The 13,588-nt window shown below is 38.5% G+C and overlaps 1 protein-coding gene across 3 annotated transcripts in view; it reads left to right on the top strand.

Annotated features, from left to right (window-relative positions):
• The window catches only part of MTMR1 (myotubularin related protein 1), an 80,090-nt gene that overhangs the window by 27,312 nt on the left and 39,190 nt on the right, over positions 1 to 13,588 (top strand). For 2 of the 3 annotated variants that reach the window (XM_075720534.1, XM_075720532.1), the window contains one exon: positions 7,994 to 9,153. The exons of the other annotated variant lie outside the window; for it this stretch is intronic. In XM_075720534.1, coding sequence (XP_075576649.1) covers positions 7,994 to 8,158 — 165 coding nt within the window. In that variant the 3' untranslated portion in view covers positions 8,159 to 9,153. Of the gene's footprint in view, positions 1 to 7,993; positions 9,154 to 13,588 lie in introns of those variants that run through there. 3 annotated transcript variants of the gene reach the window in all.

Raw genomic sequence — 13,588 nt, 5'->3', positions numbered from 1 at the left:
AACTCTATCCCAGCCGGAACCAGGACAGTTAGGTAGCGGAGTGTTGCCCTAGCTAAGGAGATTTCATCCCTGCATTTACTGCAGAGTTTCTTGTGAGACAAGGCAAGTTTCTTACAGTACCTGATAGTTTCTCTCCATCTGGGTGTCTAAGTCTAGATTTCCAGAGTCTGATTTACTGCAAGTAACTTACATCTGCAGATAAAACTCCCAGCACTGAGTTGATATGGAATAAAATAAAGGCTAGCTGCTTATCCTGTGTGCTGAAAGAGTCTGTAGTTATTTAAGAAAAAGAAAAATTGGTATCCTGCAATGAGCACAGCATCAGAACATGCACGGAAAGGGAGAAGTTAGTACTGTACAAATAATCTTCATTTTTGTGAGTTTCTAACGTATTTTGAAGAGCAAGCACTCAATCTAATCTATCAGATGTCTAAATCTAAATGGGTTGTAGGTTTTAACAAGCGATGTCATCAGCTTGTAGTGTGTAGAGTTTCCTGAGTCTGGAGATCTAGGCAGTTGTTTGCAAAGCTCTGTTCCAGTTCCCACATGGTAGGTTTCATAATTTCTGTTTGCTAGTCATTGCTTTTCCAGAAGGCCAGGGGGTTTTGCTTGGCTTCCCAGGAGCATAGCTCTACAAGTGTGGAAATATTGATTATTATTGAAAACCGCTGTTTTCATCATTTGAGATCGCCTTTTTCTGTGAGTGTACTGTTAACTAGGTTTTAAAAGCAAGTCTGTCAGAGTTCCAGCTCTTCATGAAGAGGAACAAAAAGCTCAAGTGCAAGATATTGTTGTCTTTCCAATGCACAGAGTAGGTTTTTGAAAAACCGACAGTCTTAAGTCAAGCAATGAATTTAAAATAACCATTTTCCTCTGCAGCCTTTCTTCCCTGTTGCTAAAATAGATAAAGTATACTCGCTGAACAAGACAAAATGCATTCACTGTTGAACAATTTTCATGTGAATGACTGTCCTTGAGCTAGTACAGTAATACACAGTAGATATCCATCCAATTAAGCCTTGGCGGTACTATAAGTGAGTAGCTATTATAATTTCTTTTAAACCTATCCTTGTGTTGACAAATTTTGCTATCCAAAAGCACTCCAGAATCCTGAAGGATTACTTGGGAATGAAAACCTGAAAATCAATACTGAAAGTGAACTGTAGTAATTCTGTGAAGAGGAAGGTTTGAATTTTTTAGGAAATGAAGCTGTCTTACGTCTAGATGTTTTTAATGTGTTATAGTATGTATATTGTATAGCATAATTGTAGTGGGGGTATAATTAAAAAACCCAGCTTTATCTTTCCTCAAGTCCTTACCCAGCAGGAATAATTTATTATAACTGTGGAGTGTTCTGAGAGTTACAGTACACCAGGTTCTGCTTTCAATGTGCATGTGGATAATTCAGTTTAAAAAATGGTTTCATGTCAATGATATTTTGAGCAATAAAGAATGTTTCTTTAGCAGTGTTCTAAGTACTTTTCAGCTCATTATAGGCAGTAGGTACCTTATCTTTAAAGTGTAGGAAAAGTATCTGCTTTTGAATTAAATTAGCAGCAAAGCTGGCTAATCAGGAGAATAAAACCCTACCCATTTTAACTGGTTAATTTGCAGGAACCTACAAGCAGTTCTCTCTGAGTGAAGAATGCTACATGACTCACTCAATTTTGCACCGTTTTGCTGGTTTTTACTGGTTGGGTGCAGGGTTTCAAGTATCGCAAGTATCACTAGCAGTGGGAGAATCCTATCAAGTCTTATAGCGGAAAGAGACTGCTCACACCAGAGAGAAGAAACTGTCTGGAGAGATGGGGCAACCGGCAATATCATAGATAAGGAAGGGAAGGGAGAAGCAGCAAGTAGCAGGAAAGAAGTGCAAAAGTAGAAGGTAGATATAGGTGAATAGATTGTATGAGGAGGGGGATCAGGTCCTAAGTTTAATCATGGCTTGATGCAGAAAAGTTGGACTGGAAACTTAAAAGAATGTTGAAATGTGCAAAAATGTGAATTGTTAAAAGGCTAGAGAAACCTAAAAACTTTGCTAAATAAAATTGCCTGATGAGTTGATTTTTTTTTAATTTATTTACAAAAAAATTAGTTCCTTAAGATAATTTGGTGAGAGAGGGGTAATGGAATAAAAATAGGGATTTGAATGGGAAAGGACTGCAAAACTTGGTGAGAGCTTAAAATCAAACAAAAAGATGCTAGAATCATGGACAACTGGGATAAGTCTTTAAAGCTTATATTTAGTGCTAAGGGTGTTGCTCAGGATGGGTAAAAGGACTGGGGACACAGGGTTTGGGTAAGTGGCTGGAAAAAGTTGCTTATGAGTTAGGGAGGGGAACAACATGCAGTCTCAGTCATATTCTTCTTAGTTTCTGAGTCAATATTACCATAGCAATTAAAAGGGGAAGAAAAAAAAAACCCACTGAAAAATCTTCTCTAGATGTTGCAGGTAAATTCTTCGCCAGCTTTTTGGTTAATGCCTGGAGCAAGGTCAGACTTCCCAAGGATCCAGGCCCTTATCCCCACTACTTTGTCCTGCTGGCCAACTCCTTACTCTTGTCCCTGCTTGGATTGTATTGCTAGCTATATAAGATGTAAATGCCAATTTTGTTTTGGATTGAATTACTTCTAATCTGATTTTAGTAAATTCTATGTGGTTAGAGAAATTTAATTTTATTTCTTATAAATAGTCAAATGACAGAATCTTTCGATGAGGTTAACCCACCAAAATCTGTTGAAATGTGGTATATTCACCTTTATGTTTCTACTTTATTTTTTACTGGAATATTTTATTAAATAACGGAAAAAAAATTTACTGGTTTTCAGCACATTGAGGTAATAGTTTAAATAACACGTGAAAAACATCCTGAAGACCTAATGAGCAATGGCCCAGCCAGTTTTCCAGCCCAGCAAAACCGCAGGTGCGCTGCTGGGTGAGGTTTCATCTGTGTAGGCTCCTCTTGTGCAGCAAAAGTAGGTCTTTGCTTTTCCCTGGAGTATGGGCAGAAATGATGGGGACCTGGCTGTAGTGGCTGGGTGTTGCCTAGCAGCGTTACTGCGGCAACACACTGGGAAGGTGGTGTTACAAGAGAAAGGATGCACGCTCTTCTGAAAATCTGGTATTGATACAGTGGAGTAGAGCAGCAAAAAATAACTCAAATGCGACTGGGTGGTGGGGCCAGAGTCATCTTTTGAGCTTCCACTCCTAATTTGAGAGGTGGGATGAGAGAGTAGAAAACACTACATGTGCTGTCAGACTCCCAACAAATTCATCTCAGTCAAATCAATTATATGATTTCTTAACAAGACTGTAATAAAAGCTTGCCGTGGAGACGCTACTTGTGCTGTGCAAGTATACACTTCTAGGGTTAAGGTGGTAACAAGATCTTTTAATAAACGATCTTCTCCAAACTTCTTGTTCCTTACAGAATCTGTCACTCTTCCACCTCCTTTTATTCTAAACAGTGGCAAAGTAAAGGAGAACCTCGTTCACAGTAAGCCATTACAGGTGTCATTGTGCAGGTTGTTGGACCCATTCTTTTCTGAAGAAGGCTTTGTTTGAGAGAGGAGTTGCATGCTGAAATATAATGGTGTGTGAAGTGACAAAAATGGAGATAGTTATCTGTAAGAATTTGCACAGGATTGTGTGAGGAAGCACTGGCAGCAACAGGTCTTTAGGAAATGTGGAAATGAAATAAACTTCTTGCATTATTTTCATGGGTTTTGTGAAGGAATTAATTTGAAGATGTTTCGTCCTCTTACTCTTTCTCCTCTCCTCCTTCCAAGATAGTAGGAAGCTGCATGATTCCAGTTCAGTTTGGTTCTCTTAACAGTCTCATAAAAAAAAAAAAAAAAAAATACACTTGACTTGAGATTAAGGCTTTGTTTTGGGCATTTTCCCCCTTTTTCCCTCTAGCACCATTGTCTGTCTTTTCATTTTTTCCACATTTAAATTTGCTGCTTTTCTCAAAAAAGGCAAGTTACAGTAGAAGAATTTAAGACATCTGGGAAAATACAGCTCCTTATGCCTTGCTGCTTTCTTTGTATAAGAACTTCTATAATATTCTTTCAGCTGCCTATACCACCTTTTTCTTAGCCCATGAGTATGTAATTCTAACATGCACCTTTATCATTAATAAATCAGTTATTGTCAGCTGCTTGAAAATACTCTGAAAGTGCTAAAAATTTCTCTAGACTGAGTTTGACATGTTATTTCATGAAATTAAAGTATGTATTGGAAGTTTAGTATGTGAAATCTATTTTTGGAATTTTATTGTTTTACATCAATGCGCATCTACGCGAAGCTGTGTTAAATGGCACGCAACAAGTATCTTTTCCTGGGAAAGACTTGACATTAGAAAAGCATTCATGTTTACACTACCATATGAAATGGCATGATGATATTTATGTAGAATTGTCTTGCAGTGTTTACATCTAACATGCACTTATTAAAAGATGGCTACATTTTAAAGGTGACCCTTTTTTTTTTCCCCCCCCATTATAAGACCTTACTCTGCCTTGCTTACAGCTTTTCCGGATGCTAATGAATTGTATTGAGTCACCAAGTATGTGTGTCTGACTGAATTGTTTTGTAAAACTTCGTCCAAGAAGGCTCAGTTGCTTATGAGAATGTGACTAAGAAAAATGATGAAAATATTGATATTGTAGACTTCTTTTGTTGGGGTGAGGGGCTGTTTTTCTGTAAATGTTCCATCTCTAGAGCAAACGTGAGGTTTTAGTAAGAGCGATTATGTTTCAGAGATGTGCCTGCTCATATCCTGGAAGAAATTCATCCAATTTGGAGGTCTCAGGCTGGAACAGTCTCAGTGAATTCTCAAGGACTGAGAATAAGTGAGAGTGAAAGGACTGCGAGGTGGATTTGATACAGAGTCTATGAGAGAGTTGTGACGAAGTGGGAATAGGAACGAGGAGTGAATAATGCTCCAAGTGTTGGAGGTCTTTGCTTTCCGTTCAACCCATGGATTATAATCTGGAAAAGCAGGCTGGAGGGGGCATGCATGCAGACAGAGAAAAAGTTGTCCCCACAGGATTCCTCTGTTGTAAGGGAGATACCTGGAGCAGAATGGTCACCACGTGTGTGCTCCTTATTTACTGCTTATCCTGCTTGATACCCTCAAGGCCAAACTGCAGAATTCCTAAGTTCTCTGTTAAACCAGTTTGAGATCCAAGGTATGCAAACTTAGGAGGTGCTTGGTTCAGATCCTTGTCTGTAAAAGTGGAGTGTTAGTACTCCCATACCTCACTAGGGTGCTGGCAGAAATAAATTTGTTTCTTGACATGAAAGGAAAGTAAAGGAAACCTAAACATTTTAAGTTCAGAAGAATAAATAATGGATGAGGTCAGATGCTGCAAAGAAGACTAAATATTGAATAACTGCTCACTAATTGAGTAGCATCAAACCGTGCACTGAACAAATGAGCAGTACAGGGGGGAGCTAGTATTTTAATGTTTAGTTAACCAGCAATTCTATACAGATGTACAGGAAGGCTGAATTGAGTTTGGAGAAGTAATCTTCATTCTGACACCTCCTAACTTTTTGAGGGCGTAATTTTGCAACCTTAATGCTGAAGAGTTGTTTGTGTGACTTGAATATACACAGACTTTTAAAATGTCATTATTGTTATTTAGCTAATTTATTTAAAGACAGTCCTGTTCTTTGAGATGAACACATGGGGAGAACAGCACTTGTGTCCAAGTTTGAGCATGTGTCTTGTTGAATTAGGTTCTGGGGGAATGCAGAAGAAGGATTGAGAAGTGCAGCCACGCTTTTCCTCCTTGAAGCATTTTACACAGCGTGCCAAGTTCTGCAGCAGCTTTTGTGTAGTGTATTCTGAAAGGATTTGTAGTGGGTTCCCCAAAAACCAGTTCCATGGAACTGCTTTTTATGAGTGTTTGAGCGTTGTGCAGTGGAACACACCAGCTAATGCCCGTGTGAAAGGTGTCTAAGAGAAATCAGCCTGTTATGCTGAATCATGATTAAGCTATGCAGAAATCAGGTGTACAAATCTCCCGTGACCCAGGGCTTGCATGACTAATGATACCAATGGTAGATCACTCTGTTACAGACCTAAGTGTTTCAGGAAGATGTCTTCATAAAGAAGAAATCTGAAGTGGGAGTGTATGAGGAAGGGATCTTTTACTTGAGGAAAGGAGGAAAAAAAAAAAAAGAGAAGGGGAGTGCTAATTCCAGAAAATCTTGGTCTTCAGTGAAATTTGAATTTTCCGTAGTGGGTAGTACAGCATCTTGGAGAAACTTCATCACCAGACTCAGGTTTGCTATGTTTTTAGGTGTACACATTTTCTGTAGACTACCTCAGAAAAATGAGATTGGCTTTCTGGAGGGTGTTTTGTGTTTGATTAGTGAGGAGGCTGCTGTCTGTAGACTTGTGCCCTCTCTGGCTAAAGAATTTGTGTGGTGGATGCATGAGAAGACTGTAAGACAAGAACGAATTCATTGCATAGCAAAGGCAGAACTCTGAGGTCGTTGGGAGCTTGGTGGTGTGCAGCGATTGTTCTGCTGAAGACTCAAAAAGTGGTGCTTTAAAATTGCTGTAGGTGGCATGCTGGATGAATTGATGACTCCCAGGGTACTGGAAGCAGCGCTTTGTGAATACACTGACATTTCGGTTCATGGGCTAATCCACGAACAAGAAGAAAGCATATGGCCAAAAAGATGTTGACCTAAACCAGACTGTTTGATGCTGTTTTATTTTTTTAAGTTAGAAATGCAATGGTATTTTCCTGTTTCAGAAACATGAGTGTTAGATTTTGAAAATGTCAAAATCAAATGCATGGATTTTTGATGAACTTTCTTTAAAAAGCCTGAATTCACAAAAACATAAATTGTGTCTGAGTTGTGTGTTGATGGCAAGAAAAGAAACCCTTTCTGGGTTTTGATATCTTCTTCACATAGCACCGTCAGAGAATTTCATGCTCAGGTGTGCATCCCAGCCCTGTAATCACTTTGAAGCAGTAGGAAGCGATCGTGGGTGAATGCAGTTCCCTGGAGCCTGGCATTCCAGAATCCCAGGGTATAAATTACTTACAATGTCTAGCAATCCACAGGTTTCCCATTGCTGCCGTTCCCCATGATTGTCTCGCCAGCCCAATTAAATTATTTTCTCATCTTTCTCTTTCCAAAAGCTGTAAACCATTACAGTTTATACAGGATAAAAGAAATGAAAAGCAATTTACAGTCAAACTTTTTTGGCCTTTCTGTGGCATTTGGAAGAAGGGGAGGTCTCTTTGTGCTTGCCTGAGATAACACACCCAGCTGCAAAAAACAGTGTGGCTTGCATCTTCCTTTGCATATGATATAGTTGAATGTTCCAGATGAGCGTGAAAAATGCCTAGAAGTCTGATGCAGAGTGGTGCATCTCTGGTGTTTTCTGGGCACTGTCAGAAGTAGAGGCAGAAACCTGATCCATTTCTACGAAAGGTTTATCAGAGTGTGACTCCGGGAGGTCCACCACAAGCACAATTCACTTGGCTGCTGCACTTTTCTCACTGACAAGCTGGAAGGGGTCAGACTCTTGGAAAGATGCCTGGTTAGAAGAGTAACAAGATGCTCCATATGGAGGCAGCTTTGTGAACTCTGCTCTCTCTACAAAATGAGTTCTGTCCCAACAGGCAGGGGAAATAGTTACTGGAAAAGGCATTTTAAGTTCAACCGCAAGTGGTATTGGTAAGGTATAGGGATACGTTTATTGGAGTATGTTTGGTATCCCATCAAGACCATTTGCAAACAGTCTTTTGAATAGGTTTCCTGCCACCTGTGGTGTTAGAAAGGGACAGTTTGCTGAAATGTTTCATTTCGAATGACTAAAGAAACACTGTCCCTAAATATCGATATGCTGAAATGCATAGGTGTTGGATTCATTGTGTTACTGAAGGAAACAGTGGAAGCGTTGCTTGAGAAGATAACTCACTATGAGAGTCAAAGTAAGCCTTTTCTTTCTTCACCTGGCAGGTTCCAATCCATCAAAATCTTAAAGAGCTCCTCGCCATCCGGACAGAGCTTCAGAAGAAGGTTGAAGATTTGCAGCGGGAAGCTGCTACACGCTCCATTTCTTCCTCCTCTGACAGAGGTTCATCTCCTTCCCATTCAGCCACACCGGTGCACACCTCTGTGTGATGTGTAACAAAAGCCATGTGAAAAAAATTGTGTCAGGTAATACAGAGAGGAGGGTGAAATGCTTTTCCCATCACAGAGGGATTGTGAGTGACTTGTAATTGCTGTGATCTACATGCCTTACTCTGTGTCTGATATTATCATGATGAGGCCAAAAAGAGCTTCAATAGATGGGATGTATTTCCTTGTTGGCAGTTCCCCCATGTGTTTTGACATCTCTAGCTAAATCACCAATTGTGAAATTAAACTTTGTTTTGAGCAGCTAACAATTTACCCATCCTAAAAAGGAATCCATCTGCCAAGCAGACAGAAAAATGCCTCTCACACTGCCTAGGGTACCATGCCTGGCTGAGAGAATCAGATTAAATGCCACATGATGCTTACACAGAACACAGATCATTTTTCTGAATGAGAGCTCCTTATTTCACTCCGTAATAAATATATTTTTCTTTTGGCTAGAGCAATTTATATTTTTTAGGTAATTAATGTACTTGGAAATTGATTTTAAAAGAAATGTTTTCCAGTGTAGTCAGTTTTACATTTCGAGTAAATATGCCATTAAAAGTGGATGAAGTTAAGCTGGATTTATCAAGTATACCACACTGACTTGTATGATGTAATATATTTGGTAAAGCATTTAGGTTTTTTAATGCCTTTTGTACAAGTTGAAATAAAGTCTTTTGACTGTTTAGCTTATTGTTCAGTTTCAGCCTCCTGAGCCAGGGGTGTAAACTTATTCATGTCAAAGTCTTGTACAAAGTAAAAGTTTGTTTTCTAGCAAATGGTAGTGTTTGGGGTTGGAATGACACCCAGCTGTGTAAATTGTATAGTCTGTATAGCTCCACATTTTGTTAAGCGTGTTTTGTTTTGAAGTGTACACACAAAATGCAAAGCTGTGTCCATTTATACACATGTGTACGTGATGTTAAACATATGCAGAATCCCATGGTTTTAAGCTACAAGTTCAGAAAATGGATAAACTGCCTGTCCAAACTCTTTTGAAGACCTTAACTTGTAACGACTTTGTTTGACAAAGTTTTTAAATAATATGATCTTAATTGGTTTTCTTGAAATAAAGCCTCTTGGCTTTTTGTTTTTTAAATTGCTGCTAGCATTTTTTTCTGTAAAGTGAATAATTTAATGGTGTGTTCATATAAAATATACTTTCCCAACTTTCTTTCATCTCCCCCCTGCAAATAGTCCTATCAGAGAGATTTGATTACTGTATCATCCAACCTTTCAAAAAATTACTCGGTGGCCTTCTTGGAAGGCCCAGAAATGGTGCATGCTGAAAATTTTCCCTGGATTGTTTTCCTTGCTGTGTTTCATGAGAATCTGGTTCTTCTCATTAGGGTACTTAAATACTGCAGCTCTGCTTTTTGACTTGTGCTTGTACTGCTCCAAGTTCTGCTGGTGGGAATTAAGCCCCATTCTTACGAGCCAATTGATTCTATATGCTGATTGTGGTTTTTACTGTCTGTGAGTATTCGTTTATTACTGCGCATTTGTTCTTAATATGCGACGGCGCTTTCCTGTTTCTGTGCATTCGTATATGTAGCATATAGTTAATGAGTAAGGTGAGCTGCTGAGCACTTTTGCAACTTCAACTGGAAAGGCTAATGTGCTGTATCCAGTCTTACAAGTTTACTGTGCAGTGCAGGGTATTTCAACATGTCGTTTTTATTATAGTGAATGCTTTTTATAATAGATACTCACCTACAAGAACAAAGTTGAGGAAGCCTTGCAGTGTTGCATCTCTTAATCAACCTCAGGCTTTTTATAAATAGATGAAAGATGTTTTCCTGTAATAATGGTTCTGCTGAACAGTTACACCAGCAGTGAATTTTACATTGCCAAAATATGTTGAGCTGGTATTGAATTAAACTCTTCCATACTTCGGATTTCCTTGACATTTTAACTGTATATTAAAGTAAAGCACATTATCTCTAAAATGCAGTGCTAAAGAAAATCTTTTGAAGTTTTCCTCTTTATTGCTGCTAATAATCACAACATTTTCTCTATAATTATTGTAAAAGTGATGACTGGATTAGCTTGGGCATTCTGAGATTTTTAAAGCTTAGATTCCTAGAGCTAAAATCTGAGAATTTGGTTTTGCATAGAAGAATACCAGTTATTTCAACTGACTGGCTGTTTATCCACAAGTTTGAGCATAGCTCAGTGAGTCTTCTCTGATCTGAAGGGAGAGCACTGGGGGAGGAGTCCTGCTGTAATACGTGTAGGCACAATGGAGGGTTTTGTATGTACTTAGCATGGAAATTTTCAAAGGTATTACATAGCTTGTATATGCTAGTTAAAACATAGTTTTATATTGAAGAGGTGACTGTCTTTGTACTCAGCCTGATTCCTGATAATCAGACTTTTTCCTATTAACAACTAATTCTGTCATTTTTTATTTTTTAATAAGGCAGTATTGAACTGGTTGAGGAAAGAGCAGAACCCTGTTCCCTGTCTGCACCTTGGACAGAACTATTAACTTCTGATTCAAAAGCTGGACCTTCTTTTGCTTTGGTTTTGACTCTGCTGAGTATAAAGAGAATGTGCAAAGACAGCAAGCAGTTAAATTTGACCTGTAGGATTTTCCTATTGTCCCAGAATGGGCTGAAGCCTTGGTAACCAACTGAAACATTTTTTGATTATAAAGTAAGTTAAGTGAATCATCAGCATCAGACACTTTGCCATTTTAGTCCTGTTTCAGAGCTGAATTACACTGTTTCCTCCTTTGGAAATGAAAGTAATTTTTTTTGTTGTTTCATTAAAATGGAAGGCGGCTTTTAAAGCTGGTAAACACTCTTATCTGCCTGGTTTTGTTCCCTGCCTAGGCAGCCTTCCTCTCAAGAAGTTAAAGCTTTAAACAAGAAGTGTTTGATTTTTCTCTTAGTTTCCGAGAAAAGCTGTACTAATTCATATGCTGTATGTAGTAACACCAAGAATGGCTGGTTCTCTAACAGCTGGAAATAAGGGATCAACAACTCCCATTCATTGAGCCCCACAGCAGAGGACAAAGTAAAATGGGCAATTTATGAGTATTCCCCATGCGAAGCATTTGTGTTAAAAAGCAAAAAGGAATGTCCGTTTGCTGAGAGATCACATCTGCTGAACTAAGTGGGTATCACATTAGAGATCTTTTTACTGCCAGATCTTGTGCAGTTGGGAAGAAAGAATTTTATTTCTACAAGCAGTATGAGTCAGAACTAGCTAGTTTGAAACATAAACCACCTTTTTTGACTGTGAGACCAAGCCCTGCATCATTATACGAAGGTCAAAAGCTTAGTTCGCACTGCGTGGGAGATTCCTCTACAGGATGTGAAAATCCAAAGAAAACTGCAGGCAACGCAGGGCAGCGCAAAGGACCAAAAAGCAGTCGTGCCGAGTCCAGCCAGGGACACAGGGCACTACCTAGTTTAGTGGCTGGGTGACCTGAGGGGAGCATGCGTGTGTGTGTGCAAATACTTCATTTTTACCATTGAAGTTTTCATAATGATACTTGTTTTCTCACAAAGTCCGGTTTGTTTTGTTTTTTTAAATAAAGTCGTTAGTGTAGCTGTGGAAGGGGTGATGTCCAATAAGGATATAGCCCACCATTTGCAGTTTACTTCCAGCATGAAAAAACCCACAAAAAATCAAGTTAAAACGTCTGGTTAGTCAACTTGCTTTATTTGGTGTTTTCCAATGGTAGTCAAATTCTGATTTTTACCCCCACAATCCTTACATGCACATTAGCAAAGTGGATCTTATTTTCTTACAGCGTAACATTCAACCTTCATTTGGTATAGATCGCTTCTGCATTAGCAAACAATATGCCTTGCTTTTAAGTAAGGACTTCACTCAAAAGAAAGGATTCTTTAATTTCACGATACCGCTGTTTCTGAACTTCATTTGTTCCTGAACCTCCTTTCTTGCAGAAGCAGATTTTTAAAGCCTTAGCCTGTCGGCTCCTCTTACTTTTTCAGAATTTGAAATGGTATTACGGACTAATTCCACTTTTATCACAACAAATTATTAGTTCAGAATGACAATATAGCACTTGTAAGGGTTCATTAGTGGGGTTGCATGAAAATTACTGTTTATAGTGCCAAAATATCTGAAATTCATGTCAGAGTATTCTCAACTGAAGAATCTAAAACAAAGAAACTACTACAGTATTGCCAAATCTCAAATGAAGAAACTACTACAGTACTGCCAAAGGAAAATGCAAGTAATTGATAGAATAAACACCAGGAAAAGAGCTAGTTAAAGTCTTTCAATTCTCTGCTTTCTCTGTAATTGAGAAACCTTTTCTGAATAATTTTTAATAAAAATAGCTTTAGTTAAGCTGAAGAAGTGAGGTGTGGTAAGAACTCACAGCACAGGTAGTATGTAAACTCTCAGGGCAGCTGTATATATAGTTTTTGGACTCATGGGAAAAAAAAAAATCCTAGTTTTCCAGTGTTTTATGGCCTTTTTTAATAAAGGATGAGAAAGTTCATACCATGTATACAGAACCTAAAGTGCAGGATTTTTTAAAAATTCCATATCCAGATTTAAAGAGAATAGATACTAATTAAAGGAAAGAAGTTAGGTCAGTGCTGGGTGAGTTGCTTCAGAACTTGGATCACTACTAAGACAATACAGAGGAATCCTCTCAGTTGCTAGAATGCCTAAAATAATGACAGATGATGTATAAACTCCCTATTTCTCAGAGACTGGTCAGGCAGTTCAGATGGAGAAGGAGACAGACTGCAATAAAAAGCAATTCAAGCCTTTACTGACACTTAGTACATTAAGACTTTGCCTTTTGTCCAGTTTTGAAGAGAAGACCAAGTTTAATTTCTTTACTGCGGTATTTGTCAATATTTTCCTATTTGAAATCCTAGAGAAAGAGATCTTGAATTCTGATACTGTAAATTTTTGAAAAAGTGCTCCATTTCACTGTACTTTTATGGTTTTCCACATACCTAGAAATTACACTAAGGAGTAAGTATTCACTAAAGTCATAGAAAAGGCCTTGGGAAAAGGAGCAACTTCTGAGTTCTCAAAAATGGGTGGGTTTTTTTCACTGAAACAGCTTTTTTTTTTTTTTAAACTGCAGTATTTGTGAATTAGACACGTTTCTCCTATCTTCTAGTGTCAGAGTTTCCCAAAGGAAGGGTAGGTGTTTAAGCAATGCTGGACACTCCATTGCCCTGTCCGCTAGACAAGCAGGGAGGGCACGGTACAGAAATGCAATAAAACCGATGATCCGCATCTACAGAAAACACGGTTATCGGTGAGAGGAGAAATGCAATTACGATCACTTGATATAAGCTAGGAAGATGGCTCGTAGTTATCACCAGTGCCGACTTGTAACTCTTCATCTACAATAACTTTCTAAAAACACTTTTCATGCTACAGCTTTCAAATGTGTTTGGCTAAGAAAGAAAAACAGCGATGGTG

Source organism: Pelecanus crispus, chromosome 13, assembly GCF_030463565.1.
Source record: "Pelecanus crispus isolate bPelCri1 chromosome 13, bPelCri1.pri, whole genome shotgun sequence".
Classification (NCBI taxonomy): Eukaryota; Metazoa; Chordata; class Aves; order Pelecaniformes; family Pelecanidae; genus Pelecanus; species Pelecanus crispus.
This window is presented reverse-complemented; position numbering and strand designations above follow the sequence as displayed.